The sequence below is a fragment of the Ranitomeya imitator genome, chromosome 5 (genome assembly GCF_032444005.1).
Source record: "Ranitomeya imitator isolate aRanImi1 chromosome 5, aRanImi1.pri, whole genome shotgun sequence".
NCBI classification, from domain to species: Eukaryota; Metazoa; Chordata; class Amphibia; order Anura; family Dendrobatidae; genus Ranitomeya; species Ranitomeya imitator.
Genome location: NC_091286.1, coordinates 199,391,758 through 199,410,646, shown reverse-complemented (window position 1 = coordinate 199,410,646; position 18,889 = coordinate 199,391,758). Strand labels below are relative to the sequence as shown.

General features: G+C 44.8%; 1 protein-coding gene and 1 long non-coding RNA gene across 2 annotated transcripts in view; both read left to right on the top strand.

Annotated features, from left to right (window-relative positions):
- The window catches only part of NUP133 (nucleoporin 133), a 257,731-nt gene that overhangs the window by 106,279 nt on the left and 132,563 nt on the right, over window positions 1-18,889 (top strand). The window contains exon 12 of the mRNA XM_069769500.1: window positions 13,801-13,892. Coding sequence (XP_069625601.1) covers window positions 13,801-13,892 — 92 coding nt within the window. The remainder of the gene's footprint in view (window positions 1-13,800; window positions 13,893-18,889) is intronic.
- LOC138680616 (uncharacterized) lies at window positions 15,399-17,949 on the top strand. Its single transcript, XR_011321689.1, has 3 exons — window positions 15,399-16,229; window positions 16,488-16,710; window positions 16,987-17,949. It is a non-coding gene; the product is annotated as an uncharacterized lncRNA (long non-coding RNA).

Genomic DNA, 18,889 nt, shown 5'->3' with positions numbered 1-18,889 from the left:
CCTAACCCTAGCCCTGGCCCTACCCCTAACCCTAGCCCTAACCCTAACCCTACCCCTAACCCTACTCTAACATTAGTGGGAAAAAAAATTCTTTATTTTTTTTATTGTCCCTACCTATGGGGGTGACAAAGGGGGGGGGGGGGGGTCATTTATTATTTTTTTTATTTTGATCACTGAGATAGATTATATCTCAGTGATCAAAATGCACTTTGGAACGAATCTGCCGGCCTGCAGATTCGGCGGGCGCACTGCGCATGCGCCCGCCATTTTGGAAGATGGCGGCGCCCGGGGAGAAGACAGACGGACCCCGGCAGGACCGGGGAGCATGGGGGGGGGAACGGAGCATGGGGGGGGGGGATCGGAGCATGGGGGGGGGGGGGTCGGAGCATGGGGGGGGGATCGGAGCATGGGGGGTGAATCGGAGCGCGGGAGGGGTGGAACGGAGCACGGGGAGGGTGGAACGGAGCACGGGGGGTGGAACGGAGCACGGGGGGGTGGAACGGAGCACGGGGGTGGATCGGAGTGCAGGGGGGGTGATTGGAGCACGGGGGTGAGCGGACAAGAGCACGGGGGGGAGCGGAGCACAGGGCGGGGGGGAGCGGAGCACAGGGCGGAGGGGAGCGGGGCAGTGTACCGGGCAGATCGGAGGGCTAGGGGGGCGATCGGTGGGGTGGGGGCACATTAGTATTTCCAGCCATGGCCGATGATATTTCAGCATCGGCCATGGCTGGATTGTAATATTTCACCCGTTATAATCGGTGAAATATTACAAATCGCTCTGATTGGCAGTTTCACTTTCAACAGCCAATCAGAGCGATCGTAGCCACGGGGGGGTGAAGCAACCCCCCCTGGGCTAAACTACCACTCCCCCTGTCCCTGCAGATCGGGTGAAATGGGAGTTAACCCTTTCACCCGATCTGCAGGGACGCGATCTTTCCATGACGCCACATAGGCGTCATGGGTCGGATTGGCACCGACTTTCATGACGCCTACGTGGCGTCATGGGTCGGGAAGGGGTTAAGTACAATTAAAAACATATTCAATCAGAAGTAGATGCTGAGGTTTCCCCAGAAAAGTCACACTTGCAGAGCAAATAGCAAGAATTACACACCATTTTTGGATGTGTCAGGCAAATTGCTTTATGACATTTGAGACATTCATAATTTGAAAGACTTCTGGTTCCGCTTTCCGTTTGGCAGGTGGTGCATCTCCTTCTTTTGTGAGGTGGTGCAGATGGAACCTTTTGAGCTGAACTTGAAGGCGAGAGGGGATACCGATTGTTTTCACGCTTCTCCTGCGTAGCTCTCCAAGTACTAGTTCATGGGCCAATTTTTTCAGATACAATCGTCTACGGAGTGGTTCAAGCTTGTTTTCAAGATAAATTACTTGTGAATTTATACCACCCAAATTCAACATAGCAAAAAATATGACCATTGGCCAGCGTTTGATGTTTCTGCTGACGTTGAAAGTGGAGCACATCTGATCTGCTGTATCCACACCCCCTTTGGTGGCATTGTAAAATGTAATTATCTCCAGTTTTTTTTCTGCCCCAGTCCCAGGATCGATGACAGCATCATCATGAAGTGTTGATAGAAGAAGTACGATTTTTTTGGCATGTGGTACATGGGAAACTAAAGCCTTTCCATTATGGAATGCAAACATACTGCTGTACTGTTGTCTCTTTCACACTTACAAACTGTGGCGGCAATTCCCTTTTGTTTTTTCTTACAGTTCCCACATATGACAGCTTCTGAATTTTCAGATAATCAATCAGATCACAACTTGTAAACCAATTGTCAGCTGTAATATTGCGACCCGATCCAAATAAGGGTTCAGCCAGTCTTTTTACAACATCAATGGGTTTGTTGCTCACACAGTAAAGACCTTCTGGTTGTTTTCCTGCATAAACTTCCAGGTTGTAAGTGTAGGTCTTACTGGCATCAACAAGGGCATAAATTTTTATTCCATATTTGTTTGGCTTTGATGGAATATATTGACGAAAGGCACATCTACCACGAAAACCAGGGAGCATTTCGTCAATAGTGAGATTCTCTCCAGGGTAATAACTTTGTTTACAGTTTACAACAAATCTTTGAAATATATCACGAATTGGAGCAAGTCGGTCATGTGTTTTGCGTTCGGTTCGGGTAGTTCTGTCGTCAAACCGAAGGCAAGAAATTAGAATCTTGAATCTGTTTATGGACATAACAAGGCTAAATTTTTCAACTCCATCCCCATCTTTACCCCAAAGTTCCTCCAAACTTTGTCTATTTGCCCTATAAGCTCCTGCAAGGTACAGTAATCCAAAAAAAGCACTCAGTTCTATTTCATCTGTGGGCTTGATGGTTCTGTTGCAGATGTACTTGTCCTTTATAATGTCTATATATTGGTTGGTATATGTGACAATAGAGTCCAGAATGTCATCTGTAAATATACTGTTCCAGCATTCAACTGCAGTTTTTGCATTACGTGCAGTTCCTATTACTGCAGGAAGGTGAGTAATAATGTTTAAAGGTTCCCTACGTTTTTTCTGGAATGGCTTCTTGTTTCATTTAGTATTTTTATCTTTTCCAATATACAGTTAGGTCCATATATATTTGGACAGAGACAACATTTTTCTAATTTTGGTTATAGACATTACCACAATACATTTTAAACAAAACAATTCAGATGCAGTTGAAGTTCAGACTTTCAGCTTTCATTTGAGGGTATCCACATTAAAATTGGATGAAGGGTTTAGGAGTTTCAACTCCTTAACATGTGCCACCCTGTTTTTAAAGGGACCAAAAGTAATTGGACAGATTCAATAATTTTAAATAAATTGTTCATTTTTAGTACTTGGTTGAAAACCCTTTGTTGGCAATGACTGCCTGAAGTGTTGAACTCACGGACATCACCAGACGCTGTGTTTCCTCCTTTTTGAAGCTCTGCCAGGCCTTCACTGCGGTGGTTTTCAGTTGCTGTTTGTTTGTGGGCCTTTCTGTTTGAAGTTTAGTCTTTAACAAGTGAAATGCATGCTCAATTGGGTTGAGATCAGGTAACTGACTTGGCCATTCAAGAATATTCCACTTCTTTGCTTTAATAAACTCCTGGGTTGCTTTGGCTTGATGTTTTGGGTCATTGTCCATCTGTAGTATGAAACGACAACCAATCAGTTTGGCTGCATTTGGCTGGATCTGAACACACAGTATGTCTCTGAATACCTCAGAATTCATTCGGCTGCTTCTGTCCTGTGTCACGTCATCAATAAACACAAGTGACCCAGTGCCACTGGCAGCCATGCATGCCCAAGCCATCACACTGCCTCCGCCGTGTTTTACAGATGATGTGGTATGCTTTCGATCATGAGCTGTACCAAGCCTTCGCCATACTTTTCTCTTTCCATCATTCTGGTAGAGGTTGATCTTGGTTTCATCTGTCCAAAGAATGTTCTTCCAGAACTGTGCTGGCTTTTTTAGATGTTTTTTTTTAGCAAAGTCCAGTCTAGCCTTTTTATTCTTGATGCTTATGAGTGGCTTGCACTGTGGAGTGAACCCTCTGTATTTACTTTCATGCAGTCTTCTCTTTATGGTAGATTTGGATATTGATACGCCGACCTCCTGGAGAGTGTTGTTCACTTGGTTGGCTGTTGTGAAGGGGTTTCTCTTCACCATGGAGATAATTCTGCGATCATCCACCACTGTTGTCTTCTGTTGGCGCCCAGGTCTTTTTGCATTGAGTTCACCAGTGCTTTCTTTCTTTCTCAGGATGTACCAAACTGTAGATTTTGCCACTCCAAATATTGCAGCAATTTCTCGGATGGGTTTTTTCTGTTTTCGCAGCTTAAGGATGGCTTGTTTCACCTGCATGGAGACCTCCTTTGGCCACATGTTTACTTCACAGCAAAACCTTCCAAATGCATGCACCACACCTCAAATCAACTCCAGGCCTTTTATCTGCTTGAGAATGACATAACGAAGGGATTGCCCACACCTGTCCATGAAATAGCCTTGGAGCCAATTGTCCAATTCCTTTTGGCCCCTTTAAAAACAGGGCGGCACATGTTAAGGAGCTGAAACTCCTAAACCCTTCATCCAATTTTAATGTATATACCCTCAAATGAAAGCTGAAAGTCTGAACTTCAACTGCATCTGAATTGTTTTGTTTAAAATTCATTGTGGTAATGTCTATAACCAAAATTAGAAAAATGTTGTCTCTGTCCAAATATATATGGACATAACTGTAATATGATCCAACTTCTTCATCCTCACCACTGTCACCATCTTGCTCTGTTTCAGAATCCAGGACACATTCTTCCACCTCATCATGAGAATCAATCTCACTTTCCTCTCCTAAATCCTCATTCAGTGTGAGGTCTCTATCATCTAACAGCATGTTTGTTACTTCCTCAACATCAAGTTGTTTGGATAAATTGTACATTTTCCTCTCCATTTCAGCAGATAATCTGAAGCAAGAGAAGGAATATGTTAGGGAACTACTGTATATGCCTGAGCAGCACACTTTCTTTTATAAAATCTCCCTTTTCTCCAGTCACCTTCCACGACAGCGGTACTGGAGGATGTCTCCCCGCCCTAATGGGGGACAGGAAACACAAAGAGGTTAAATACCCTCCCCTTCCTGCCACCTCCAGTGTTTTTCCTGTCCCCCATTAGGGCGGGGAGACCTCCTCCAGTACCGCTGTCGTGGAAGGTTCCTAGAAACCGAATTAACGGTAAGAATAATTCTATTATTTCTATGAAATATCCTCACATTTTGTGCTATACATTCATAAAACAAGCTAAATAAACTATTGTGATGAATAAAAACATAAAATACCAACCTTACTGAATGTGACGTATTCACATACAATGAGCCTGAGAGATCTGTGCAGCTATATCCTCTCCCCTGAAGCTCTGAAATCCAACTGTGATATCAGGTTTCACAGACCTTCAAGAGACAGGAGACTACCTGGAGGGAGGGGGTTTCCTCACAATCTGGTGAGGAAGGAGAAATGAAAGTAAAAGAGAAGCGCCTGTCAGATCAGTTGTATGTGACGGAGGGTTAAACAACAGAATATAACTCCATGTAAGTCAAACTTCTGTGAAATCTAACTGTCCACTTGGGAAGCAACACTGACCATCAATTTCACATGCCGATGTGCAAATGGAATAGGCAACAGATGGAAATTATTGGCAATTATCAAGACACACTCAGTAAAGGAGTGGTTCTGCAGGTGGGGACCATAGACCACATCTCAGTAATAATGCTTTCTGGCTGATGTTTTGGTCACTTTTGAATGTTGATTGTGCTTTCACACTTGTGGGAGCATGAGACAGACTCTGCAACCCACACAAGTGGCTCAGGTAGTGCAGCTCATCCAGGATGGCATATCAGTGCGAGCTGTGGCAAGGTTTGCTGTTTGTCAGCGTAGTGTCCAGAGGCTGGAAGCGCTACCAGGAGACATTCCAGTACACCAGGAGACATGGAGGGGGCCGTAGGAGGGCAGGACCCCCTACCTCAGCCTTTGAGCAAAGAGGAGCACTGCCAGAGCCCTGAAAAATGCAGACACAAGCACATTTGTGGCCTGCTGAAGGTCGCAGTTAGAAACCAAATCCATGAGGGTGGTCTGAGTGCCTGATGACAACAGATGGGGGTTGTGCTCACAGCTCAACACTGTGCAGGACACTTGGCATTTGCCACAGAACACCAGGATTGGCAAATTTGACACTGGCACCCTGTGCTCTTCACCGATGAAAGCAGGTTCACACTGTGCACATGTGACAGACATGACAGTCTGGAGACGGCGTGGAGAGTGATCTGCCTGCTACATCCTTCAGCATGACCGGTTTGGCAGTGGGTCAGTAATGGTGTGGGGTGGCATTTCTTTGGAGGGCTGCACAGCCCTCCATGTGCTCGCCAGAGGTAGCCTGTCTTCCATTAGGTCCCGAGATGAGATCCTCAGACCCCTTGTGAGACCATATGCTGGTGTGGTTGGCCCTGGGTTCCTCCTAATACAGGACAATGCCAGACCGCATGTGGCTGGAGTGTGTCAGCAGTTCCTGTAAGATGAAGGCATTGAAGCTATGGACTGGCCCGCCCGTTCCCCAAACCTGAATTCAATTGAACACATTTGGGACATCATGTCTCGCACCATCCACCAATGTCACATTGCACCACAGACTGTCCAAGAGTTGGTGGATGCTTTAGTCCAGGTGTGGGAGGAGATCCCTCAGCAGACCATCTGCCGCCTCATCAGGAGCATGACCAGGTGTTGTAGGGAGGTCATATAGGCACGCTGAGGCCACACACCCTACTCCGCATCATTTCCTTGTCTTGAGGCATTTCCACTGAAGTTGGATCAGCCTGTAACTTCATTTTCCACTTTGACTTTGAGCATCATTCCAACTCTAGACCTCCGTGGGTTATTAGTTGTGATTTACGCTGATCATTTCAGGTTTTATTTTTCTCAACACATTCCACTATGTAATGAATAAAGATTTACAACTGGAATATTTCATTCAGTCATATCTAGGATGTGGGATTTTAGTGTTCCCTTTATTTTTTTTGAGCAGTGTATATAAATGAGCTGTTGATTTCTTGTGAATAAAATATTAGATTGCAGATGTCAAGTTACCATTTTATTCAAGCTTCTATGACCTATATGCCAATGTAAACGGCTTAAGAGGGACCAGCATACCGATAGATTCCCTTTAAAGGAATATTCCCCAAATCAACATTTATAGCATGTTTACAGGATATGCCCTAAATGTTTTATATGTGTGTGGCACACCCATCCTACTTGGTGAGGAGGCCGCCATACAAATGGATTCATTTTCCGAGGTAATTTGGGCGTTACCCAACCTCTGATACTCGCACTGATCAGAAATTCAAACCTCTAATGTATTTGTACATCATAATTAGATTTCTCTGAGGTTATTTTTTATCTTTTTATTTTTTCCTTAATATTTGCCACATATGCAAGGAAAATCTAATGTGGTTTTCAACGAAGCAGAAGAAGAAACATATATGTGGCACTCACCCTTTTCGTAGCTGTGTAATCGTGCTCTTTATTGGACAAAATATGTTAATACATCCATTAGGACATCAGGTCTGCAGGAGGGTGCGGGAATGGAGTGTGGACGACGGCCGTTTCGCACTGTGCGCTTCGACGGGTCCAGGTGATGATCCAGGTGATCACCTGGGCCCGTCGAAGCACACACTGTGCGAAACGGCCGTCGTCCACACTCCATTCCCGCACTCTCCTGCAGACCTGATGTCCTAATGGATGTATTAACATATTTTGTCCAATAAAGAGCACGATTACACAGCTACGAAAAGGGTGAGTGCCGCATATGTTTCTTCTTCTGCTTCGTTGAAAACCAAGCTATTTGCTACCAGTGCAGAGCACCAGACCCAGAGCTTTCGTGACATCTGCTAACCGGTTGCTTATTAATGAGCCCAAGTCCAGTAGAGCTTGTACTTCTCTAGTGCCGTCCTTCACTTTATTTCTTATTTTTATTAAATCTAATATGTGGCCAAAGTGTACCAACTTGAATAGATCCTGTGGGCCACCTTTGTACAAAAATCATCTGCTATGTAAATGTATTTTTCAGGTACCGACTGTGAAAAAAAGTTTTTTTTAAATCTATGCCTGGCCTGTGGTTGTCCAAAGGACACATTCACATTCTTTAGGCCCATAAGAGACTTGCTTCTGCTGTAAATAACAAATGCTATTTTATTTTTCCAGGACGTCCCCCCTGACAGCGCCCTGGAGGACGTCCTCCTCCTTGCAGGGACCGGAAAAACACACGAGAGGTTAAAAGATCCCACTCCGCCCCCTTTCCTTCAGTATTTTTCCGTCCCTGCATGGAGGGACACACGAGAGAGAGAGAGCGACGGCTTACCGTAGGGCAGAGGTGTCAAACTGCATTCCTCGAGGGCTGCAAACAGGTCATGTTTTCTGGATTTCCTTGTGTTGCACAGGTGATAATTTAATCACCTGCAGAGAATGATTCCAGCACCTTGTGCAATGCTAAGGAAATCTTGAAAACGCACATGGTTTGAGGCCCTCGAGAAATGCAGTTTGACACCCCTGCCGTAGGGCTCAGGGGGATCGTGCGGCTGGTCCAATATCCTTCCCCCTGTCAAGTGGCCCAGGGCCGAAACTCCCCGATTGGGAGTCCCTCTGCCCCAGAGACCAGTGAGCGAACGGGCTCCTGGGTAGAGCCGCTCCTCCCAGTGGGAGGCTCTTGGGTCAGGCGCCATGTCGGCAGGAGAAGAGGCGCCCTGAACCATGTGTTCCATACAGGAACACGAAGGGTCAGCAGAAGCGGCAAAACGCCACTTCCAGTGACTTCAGCTGCTGGATCCGGCCTGCGTTCCAAGATGTGGAATGCGGAAGTAAGTAAAGAAATAAGAGAGTCACTTCCAGTGACGTCAACGGCGGGATTCTGCTTGCGTTCCACATCGTGGAACGCGGATGTAGTTGGTGAAACGAGCGGGTGGCAATGTTGATAAAGTTAGCACTCGAACTTGCGGATGTCTGCGTGTGGAAACAGGACTCAGGAATTTACCGTTGCTGATATTGCGCAGGGTGTGCGTCTTGGAGCAGTGTTTCTAAATGCCTGAAACGAAGGAGGATATGGAAGACAGGAGTGAAGACACAGGGGTTAAGTGCGCATAGGACAGATGCACCTGGACACACACTTAGACACTAAGCCTAGTCCTGTTTATCCCTATTCTTGTGTCATTTAGGATAAGGATATCCCACAGACACCCCTCCCAACGGCTAAAAAGCTAGGCAAGGCCTCGGCGAAGTGTAACCGTTGCTCCATATACCATGTAAAACTTCCAGATACCTACAAAAAAGCACTCTGCAGCTCCTGTATTTCCAAGGTTGTAAGGGAAGAACAACCAACCCTCTTGTCTGAGATGAGGAGTTTAATCAGGGAGGAAGTGGAAGCCTCCTTGGCTACCATATCACATCAGCGCCCTTCCAGTCCAGGCCCGAGCCGTAAGAGACCCAGATGGGATCCAGAGCAAAGAGATCTTGATATAGCCTCAGATGAGGAATCAGACTTTAAAGGGAACCTGTCACCCCTACCAGGTGTTTGTAACTAAAAGAGCCACCTTGTACAGCACTAATGCTGCATTTGGACAAGGTGGCTCTTTTAGTTATGCTCCCTGCACACGCTAAAATAAACACTTATAAAATGTGCCCCCTCATACCGTGAAATCGCCAGGGAGGCGGGGCTTTCCTTCCTAATCAGATGCAGCACAGCTGTCACTCATACCCCCTTGGCGCCGGGCGCCGCCTTCTCAGCGTTGTTTGAATCTGTCCCGGAGCCTGTGCTGTTATGTGATCCCTTGGGCATGCGCAGTTAGCGCTGACCGTCTTCTGACAACATTTGATGTCAGGCTGACTGCGCCTGTGCGGCTGCGCTGCCCGAGATCCTGCCACGCAGTGTCTTCTGATTTATTCACACTGCTGGGCTGGGATTCATGGGCATGTGCAGTGCATATCTTCGTCTCTCACTCATCTCCCTCCGCCTTCTTCAGATGGAGCGGGCGGGATCTCGGGCAGCACGGCCACACAGGCGCAGTCAGCCTGACATCAAGTGATGTCAGAAGACGGGCAGCGCTAACTGCGCATGCCCAAGGGATCACATAACAGCGCAGGCTCCGGGACAGATTCAAACAACGCTGAGGAGGCGGCGCACGGCGCCAAGGGGGTATGAATGACTGCTGTGCTGCGTCTGATTAGGAAGGAAAGTCCCGCCTCCCTGGCGATTTCACGGTATGAGAGGGCACATTTTATTAGTGTTTATTTCAGCGTGTGCAGGGAGCATAACTAAAAGAGCCACCTTGTCCAAGTGCAGCATTAGTGCTGCACAAGGTGGCTTTTAGTTACAAGCGCCTGGGGGTGGGGGGGTGATAGGTTCCCTTTAAGGGCTCAGACCAAGAAGAGGGTGAACTTCAACTAGAAGATCAGGACCAGGGAAGAAAGTATCTCTTCCCAGTGGAAGATACGGAAAACCTAGTACAGGCGGTGAGAAATACTATGCAGATGAATGAGGTGCCGCGTCCACAGTGCAGGCAGGGTCTAATGTTTGGAGGTCTTAGATCTCAGAGACAGACTGTGTTCCCTGTAAGCGAACATATCCGGCTCATGATAATGCAAGAATGGAAGGAAGCAGAGCGTAGACTAGTGATGTCCCGGGAGTTTAAGGGCCACCTGTCATTTGACCCAGATGATATCAAGACGTGGGAAGAAATCCCTAAAGTCGACGTACCTGTGGCCAAAGTTACAAAATATATCCATTCCTTTTGAGGACTTGTCAAGCCTCAGAGATGCCATGGACTGCAAGGCGGATATTCTCCTACGCCGAGCTTGGGAAGCATCAGCAGCCCTAATACGGGCTAATATAGTGGCCACTTCTGTAGCCAGATCCATGTTCTTGTGGATGGGGCAATTAGAAGAACATTTAATTAATAAGACCCTGCAGGCCAAAATAATATCTTCTCTTCCCATTATAATATCTGCCACGGCCTTCCTGGCTGATACTTCGGCCGAATCAGTGAGATTCGCGGCCAGGAATAGTTCCTTGTCTAATGCAACCCGTAGAGCTATTTGGCTTAAATCCTGGTCGGGAGATAATGCCTCTAAAAATAAATTATGTGCCATTCCCTTCTCAGGATCTAGGGTGTTTGGACAGGCGTTAAATGACATCTTAGAGTTTGCATCTGATGGTAAAAAAGGGTTTCCTGAGGATAAACCCCCAAAATTTCAGCCTTTTCGGAAAAGGCCGCCCCCTCGCAAACAACCTGATTATAGAGATCAATGGAGATCCAACAGAGGGACTTATAGAAGTTCCTATGCTCAGAGCAGAAGGGGAAAAAATTCCCTTTTTGGATCAAGCTCTAGATCTAGAAGACAATGACGCCATAGGTATAGGGGGCAGACTCAGTCTTTTTGTGAACAACTGGAGACAGATCACAAAAAATGAATGTCTTAAATATAATATCAGTCTGCTACAGAATAGAACTTACATCTGCCCCGCCCCAAAGGTTTGTCACACTGACCACCGTTGCAGCCGATTCCTCAATGTTTGCAGACCTTCAGGAGCTTATCAGCTCCAAAGTCGTAGTTTGGGTCCCCTCATCAGAGATGGGCAGAGGTCACTACTCATCCCTATTCTCAATCCCGAAACCATCAGGGGAAACACGCACTATCATAAACCTAAAACCATTAAACGTATGGGTCAGATACAAAAGGTTCAGGATGGAATCTATAAGGTCAACCATCCACCTCATAGACAAAAATTCTGTAATGTGCACTCTCGACCTGAAGAGTGCTTATTATCAGGTTCCAATCCATCCAACCTCTCAGGAATTTCTGAGGTTCTCGGTAAGTCTACCGGACCAAACCTGCCACCTCCAGTTTTAATGCCTCCTGTTCAATTTGGCCTCGGCTCCTAGAATATTTACAAAATTGGTCGCAGAGGTGGTTGCCTACCTAAGGAGCCAGGGAGTTACAATAATACCTAATTTGGACGATTTTCTCCTGGTGGCCCGATCAGCAGAAACCTTACTCCTACACAGAGATCGAACCATTGCGGTGATGGAACACCTGGACTGGGTGATAAATCGGAAGAAGTCACCTCTAAAACCCAAATCTCGGAAGGTATTTCTTGGAGTGCTCCTGGACTCTAAATGCAGACAATCCTTTCTACCAAGAGAAAAGCAGGAGTCAATAAGAAAGTTGATCAGAGTTTCTGAAGCATCGAGTTACCATAAGATCAGCCATGAAGATCCTAGGAATAATGACAGAATGTGTCACCTGTGTCAGGTGGGCCCAGGCCCACTCAAGACTATTACAGAGACAAGTTCTCTCATTATGGGATCGCTGCCCGATGTCTCTAGACAGACCAATGCGACTATCAACAGGAGTAAGAAGATCATTATGGTGGTGGACCCAACCCAGCAACCTAAGGACAGGTGTCTCGTGGATTCTGTCACCTTGTGTGGTAATCACCACGGGGTCAGTGGGGATGGGGAGCGCACCTAGAAGGGAATTTCTTTCAGGGCAGGTGGCCCGAAGACATCAGCCACAAGTCATCAAAAATCCAGGAAGACCAGGCAACAGTTCTGTTGATTGTCCCGTTGTGTCCGAAGAGAAACTGGTTTCCGTTGCTGGGGTCCATGGCTACAGAGAACCCAATCAAACTTCCTCTGTGGAAGGACATCATCTATCAGGGTCCTGTCTTAAACCAAAACCTGGGAAGGTTACACCTTTCAGCATGGATCCTGAAAGGGACATTTTGAAGGCTCGGGGTTTATCAGATGAAGTCATTTCAACCATTCAAGCTAGCAGGAAACCGGTAACTTCGGTGACCTACTACAAGATTTGGAAAAAATTCTGTATGGAGGGTGGCAGGTCTGCCGTAGTAGCAGAGATGCCGGATGTCCCCAGAGTTTTGGATTTTCTCCAGTCAGGGTTCAACATGGGTCTTAGGCCTAGTACCCTTAAGGTACAGATTTCAGCCCTCAGCACTTTCTTGGATTACCCTTTAGCCTCTCACCCGTGGATAATTAGATTTGTCAAGGCCATCCAGAGGTTGCGTCTCACTATTAGGCAGTTAGCTTCCCCCTAGGACTTAAACTTTGTTCTCAGGGCTCTTTGTGAGGAACCTTATGCTCTGTATGAAAACATTCCTATCTCAGTCCGTACATGGAAAACAGCTTTCCTAGTGGCCATTACGACCGCTAAAAGAGTGGGGGAGATTCAGGCTCTCTCTGTTAGGGATCCGTATTTACAGATTTGAGAGGACGACATTTTAAAACTAGACCCTTCTTTTATCCGCAAGATAGCATCAGTGCAAAATCGGAACCAAGAAATAATTTTACCCTCCTTTTGCGAAAATGCCTCAAATGCAAAGGAGCAGTCTTTACACTCCCTGGATGTTAGACGAGCAGTAATTGATTATCTAAAGGCCACTAGTACCTGGAGAAAGGACCCTAACCTATTTCTCCTATTTGGGGGTAAAAATGGGGGGCAAAAAAGCTTCCAAAACTTTAATAGCTAGATGCAACACAACTTTAATTGCTAAAGCTTATTCATCAGAAGGGGTAGACTGCCCAGTAGGGATAAAAGCTCATTCTACAGGGCTATTTCAGCATCATGGGCTGAACGAGCAGGAGCGTCCTTAGAACAGATATGCAAGGCCGCGACCTGGGCCAGGGTAAATACATTCTTTAAACATTATAAGCTTGACGTGTTAGCAGGTCAGCAGACGTCATTTGGGAGAAAAGTTCTCCAAGCAGTAATCCCACCCTAAGGGAGTTTTCTTTGGTATTCTCCAGGGTGCTGTCAGGGGGACGTCCTGGAAAATGGTTTAGACCTACCGGTAATTCGGTTTCCAGGAGTCCATCCTGACAGCACCGTTACTCCCCCCCCCTATGTATACTATTTCATATGCTGTAATATGATTTGGTTAATAAAGAATTTAAATTGCATCTATCCATGGTGTGGAACTTGTCAAAACACTGAAAGAAAGGGGGCGGAGTGGGACCTTGTGTTTTTCCTGTCCCTGCAAGGAAGAGGAGGACGTCCTCCAGGGTGCTGTCAGGATGGACTCCTGGAAACCGAATTACTGGTAGGTCTAATGCCCATTATTTCTTAGTTATAAGCAATGCAGGGGAGAGCTAACCTAACAATATGCGGTGTTTGTCTTTAGTGTTTCAAGGTTTGCTTGTACATAATGTATACTAGGCACTTCCACTTACTCTTTGACATCTGTTTACTTTTTTTTGTTAATGAAGGCTACCTCGACAGAGCCATCTAAAAGAGGAGAGACAATACCTCATGATGATAAGACCAAACTGTTAAAGGCAGCATTTTTACAGTATTGTAGGTAAGTAATATACATGTATAAAAGCATGTAAAGAGTTTGTCATCCCAAAATGCTAATTAAACCACTTATAAAAGGTACTTTGGAAAAAAATTTTATTCCCAATAATAATCATACCGGTTCTATAGCTTATAGTGGTTTAGTTGACAGAAATACATAATTAATTTAATATGCACATGAAGGGGACTTCGATGAACCTTTTTGTGGCCATGGTCTCTGTCCACTGTTCTGCCTCCACATTTTTAAAACTGAGCACTTTGTCATAACTTTGACAGCACTCAAGTATTGCTTCCACTCAAACGGCAACTCTGCATGGACTGCAGGAGCTCAGCTGTACTCCGATACGGTCATCTCTGGCTCCTGTGTGCAGGTCAGTGTGGAGCGGAGCCTGCAGTCCACAATAACGGTATGTTAGCATGGCTGGGCTCATGCATTGTCCAGGTGGAGGTGCAGAGCCACTGCATGAAATTAATAATTCAAGATAACACAAATTACTCAGTATGTAAATTGAGGAGGCGAGACTGTGCACAGAGACTTGTCCATGCCAAGAGTGTCATTTGCATATAATACAGGAAAGAAATATATCTTGGTACCGTGTTAGCCAGTAGATAGAAAAATATTTAGAATTGAGAGTCCTCAGTGGTTGATACCTTTTAATGGCCAACTGAAAAGATGGTAATAAATTGCAAGCTTTCGAGACTACAGAGAAAGAAGAGACATATGTAGTCTCGAAAGCTTGCAATTTATTACCATCTTTTCAGTTGGCCATTAAAAGGTATCAACCACTGAGGACTCTCAATTCTAAATATTTGCATATGAAAAATTGTTTTTTTGGGGGGATCCTTATCACTTCATTATATTACAGATAAGTTTTTTCTTTTTGTATTTTAGAAAAAAATATAATTTTTATCTTTTACGTTTTAAAAATTGCAAAACGTAAAAAAGTCAGATGCACAAGTTTTTGGAGATTTGTGTGCTCTGATAACTTTGACCAAGGTTTCAGATCTTAATTAGCCTGTTGGCTATGGCTTGTTCACGATCATTGTTAGAAAAGGCCAGTTGATGGTAATTTCCCAGCTTTATAAAAACTCAGCCTCCTCTAACCTTCTGCCACAAAACAGCAGCCATGGGTTATGCTAAGCAGCTGCCTAGCACTCTCAAAAATGATGAAGGCCCACAATGCAGGAGAGAAGGCGATACAAAGATGGCAGTATGGTTTCAAGTTGCCCTTTCCTCAAGTTTGAAATGTAATTAAGAAATGGTAATTACCGTCACATTAAGCGATGCTGCAGCTATATAGACAATGATGTCGATCGCTGCAGCGTCGCTGTTTAGTCGTTGTGTGGTTGCTGGAGAGCTGTCACACAGACAGCTCTCCAGCGACCAACGATGCCGAAGTCCCTGGGTAACCAGGGTAAACATCGGGTTACTAAGCGCAGGGCCGCGCTTAGTAACCCGATGTTTACCCTGGTTACCATTGTAAATGTAAAAAAAAAAACACCACATACTTACATTCTGATATCTGTCGCGTCCCCCGGCGTCAGCTTCCCTGCACGGTGTAAGCACCGGCCGTAAAGCAGAGCGGTGACGTCAACGCGGCTTGCAGCGTTTTCGGGTCCGGCCAAGCTAACAAAGTACTAACGGAAGCGTTCATTCTGCCATAGAAGGCTATGGCAAATGCAGTCAGACGCAAATCATGAAAAATTTCCAAATAGAACCACATGTTTTAATAGCGTTTGAGGGTGGTCCATGTGGTCATGTGACAGGAAATGTGATTTCGGCCATTAAAGGAGGAATATCCCACCCACACATTTCTCCTGAGACCTACTGCACGTGACAGTCTTGGAAGAGATCACAGGAAATGTAAGTACATTTCTATATATTATATATCTCTGTATACATCATGGGAGTCTGTATTGTCCGTCGGATGTGTGTGTACTAAAAATGTATTGCTTTGTTGCACGCAGATGTCGGATACTGATAGCAGCAGCAGCAGCGTGTCTGCGGTGTTTTCTTCGCAATCGGTAGGCTTGCACTTTAAAAAAACACAATAATGTTGTGTGAAACTCCATTGTATTTGAGCTAAGCATGTTTATAAAAATCATGTTTTTATTTTAAATGGGAGTCTTCTGAGCCCGAGGCTGCTAGACCCCCCCCAAAAAAAACAGGCAAAAACCACAAAGGTACATGGCACACATTTTTAATTTTTCAGGCATAAATTTATTGATCCAATTAATGTAATTTTTTTTTTTCATTTTACATATACAATAGGTTGTGGCACACAGAGGACACAAGAGAAAGAAGGTTCCTCGCCGTCTGTCGTCGCCACAACTGCCAGTGGTAAATATAAAACTAGAAATTTTCTATCCAATATTTATCAACAATCTATCTATTCACTTTCTATCTACTATATCTATAAACTATCTATCCACTATCTATCGCTCTATCTATGTATCCATCTATCGCTACATCTATGTATCTATCTCTCTATATCTATGTATCTATCGCTATATCTATGTATCTATCTATCTCTGTATCTATGAATATGGCCATCAAGTGAAATTGACCCTTTCAACATAACGTTTTGTGTTTACATAGTCCAAGTCAGCGACCAAAAAAAAAAGGATTGTCGTTGACGAAGAGCCATTGACTATTCACAACGAGACACTGATCAACCTTGTGGAAGCCAACCCCTCCATATGGGACCAGAGCGACAGCTCCCACCATGACATTGTGAAGAACCGCAAGTTGTGGAATCAAATTATCTGTCACTTCGATCCCCGATACATGGAGAAGTCGACAACCTCAAAGAAAAAAATTGGTAAATATTGGTGACGTTACATTGCAAAATGTGAAAAAATAAAAATACATTTTTCTATCCTATCTACCTATCCACTTGTTGTCTACTATCTAACTCTCAACTATCTATACACTATTTCTAAACTATTTCTCTATTATCTATCTATCTATCTATCTACTATCTATATATCAACTATCTTAACAAACTATCAACAATTTTTCTACTATTAATATTAATATATCTTCAAACTATCTACTATTCATATAACTTATTGTTTTTTGTTTTTTTTATTTAAAGCCGATGCTGTCCATACCCGTTGGAAATCCATACGCGATCGCTTTGTCCGTGACTACCGCAACAGTCAAAATGCACCAAGCGGATGAGGTGGCAAACGGGTGACCCCGTATGTGCATTACGACCAATTGCTCTTTCTTCAAAAAACATTGTCTCAGCGCTCGTAAGTACAAATAGGTCTGTGTGCGAGACAAAATTGTTGAAAGGAAAAGAATTAATTTTTGTTTTTTTGGGTTACAGCACGATATGCAGTACCCGCTGCACCTAGACCGGCAGAGGAACTGGAGCCTTCTCTTCTGAAGATGTGTTTGGCATTAGCGAGCCACGATCTGTGGAGAGAAGCACTGTTGCTGCTGGTGCGAGTGCCCGGTTGCAATCACAGCGTGGACGCAAGCAAGCATCACAAAAAGATGAAGCTGATGCCATTATCGTCGATGGACTCCAACGGGTAGAGAACATGTGTCGCAGTGAACTCAAAGACCTGAGGCGGGAAATTACCGACCTGCAATCCCGCGATTCTGTATACTCTGCTAATGAGTGGAAGCTACTTTTTTTGTCCTATGTGCCTGTCGCTCAAAATATCCTGGCACATAGAAACCTTATGTTTAGGCAAAGACTGAACGACCTTCTTGAGGAATTTGTGGGCCCCCAGGAACCCGCTCTATCGGGAACAAGAAGAATGGACGTGCCGGCCTGCAACCCTCAATATAGAGGCCGGGGTGAAACGGGCATGGAACATCACAGACAATGTAGCAGTCCATCATACAGTTGGGCAGACAATACGCCCGCGCAGTACCAAAGTCTATAGTACTCTTCACTGTTCCCAGCCATGTGCAATTACTGCGTTGCAAGTTTTGTTGGTTATTTCTTTTTTTTTTGTAACGCCCAATTTCTATTTTAGTTTTTTTTTCATCCCTATGGGATATCATATGTTAAACCTGTCTACCAACAGTTTGTTGGAAAAAATCCATAAACATTTATTAAACTGTTTAAAATTTAAGATTCTTGTATGACTTTAACTTTTAACACAACATAATAACATGAAGGTAACTTTTTACACGACATAAGGTTGGGGAAAATAAAACAAACAATAAAAGCCACACACATTTCAGCAAAACATCAGGATACAACTTCAGACTTTAAATTATTTTCACACGTGTCTGTCTTGCCATGGAACATGGCCTTCATGCGTGAAGTAATGTGCAAATTGATCACGAATCCTCATAATTTGTGCTGTAGACCGAACAGCAGTCGATTCAATGCTAATGAGGTTCGACTCACATTCATCGGGGTCTACCACCTGGGGTTCATGTCTCGCCACAAAATTATGCAGACAGATGCATGCCTTCACAACACGGTCCACATTTTCTGGTTGCAGTTGCATGCAGGTTAGTAAAATCTGCCATTTTAATGTCAAAATCCCAAAGGCACACTCCACATAATGTCTTGCCCGGCTCAAGCGATAATTAAAAATGCGCCTGGTGGAGTTTAGACTACGGCTTCAGTACGGCTTGAGGAGATTTTGTCCGAGTTGGAACGCCTCATCACCAACTAAAACAAAGGGCAAACTTGGGTCTTCGGTCCCCGGTAGAGGTCGTGATGAGGGTATGTTAAAAATTTTGGCTGTACAAACATCGGCCCATGTTGGAGTCTCTGAAGACTCTGGAATCGTTAGTCCGGCCATAAGCACCAATATCCACAGCAACAAAACGGTACCTTGCATCCGCAATAGCCATCAAAACAATAGAAAAGTATTTTTTATAGTTGTAGTATAGCGAGCCACTATGCGCTGGTTTCTGAATTCGAATGTGCTTGCCATCCACGCCACCAATACAATTGGGGAAATTAGCCACATCCTCGAACTGTTGGGAAATCGCTAGCCACATTTCTGATGTCGGTGTTGGTA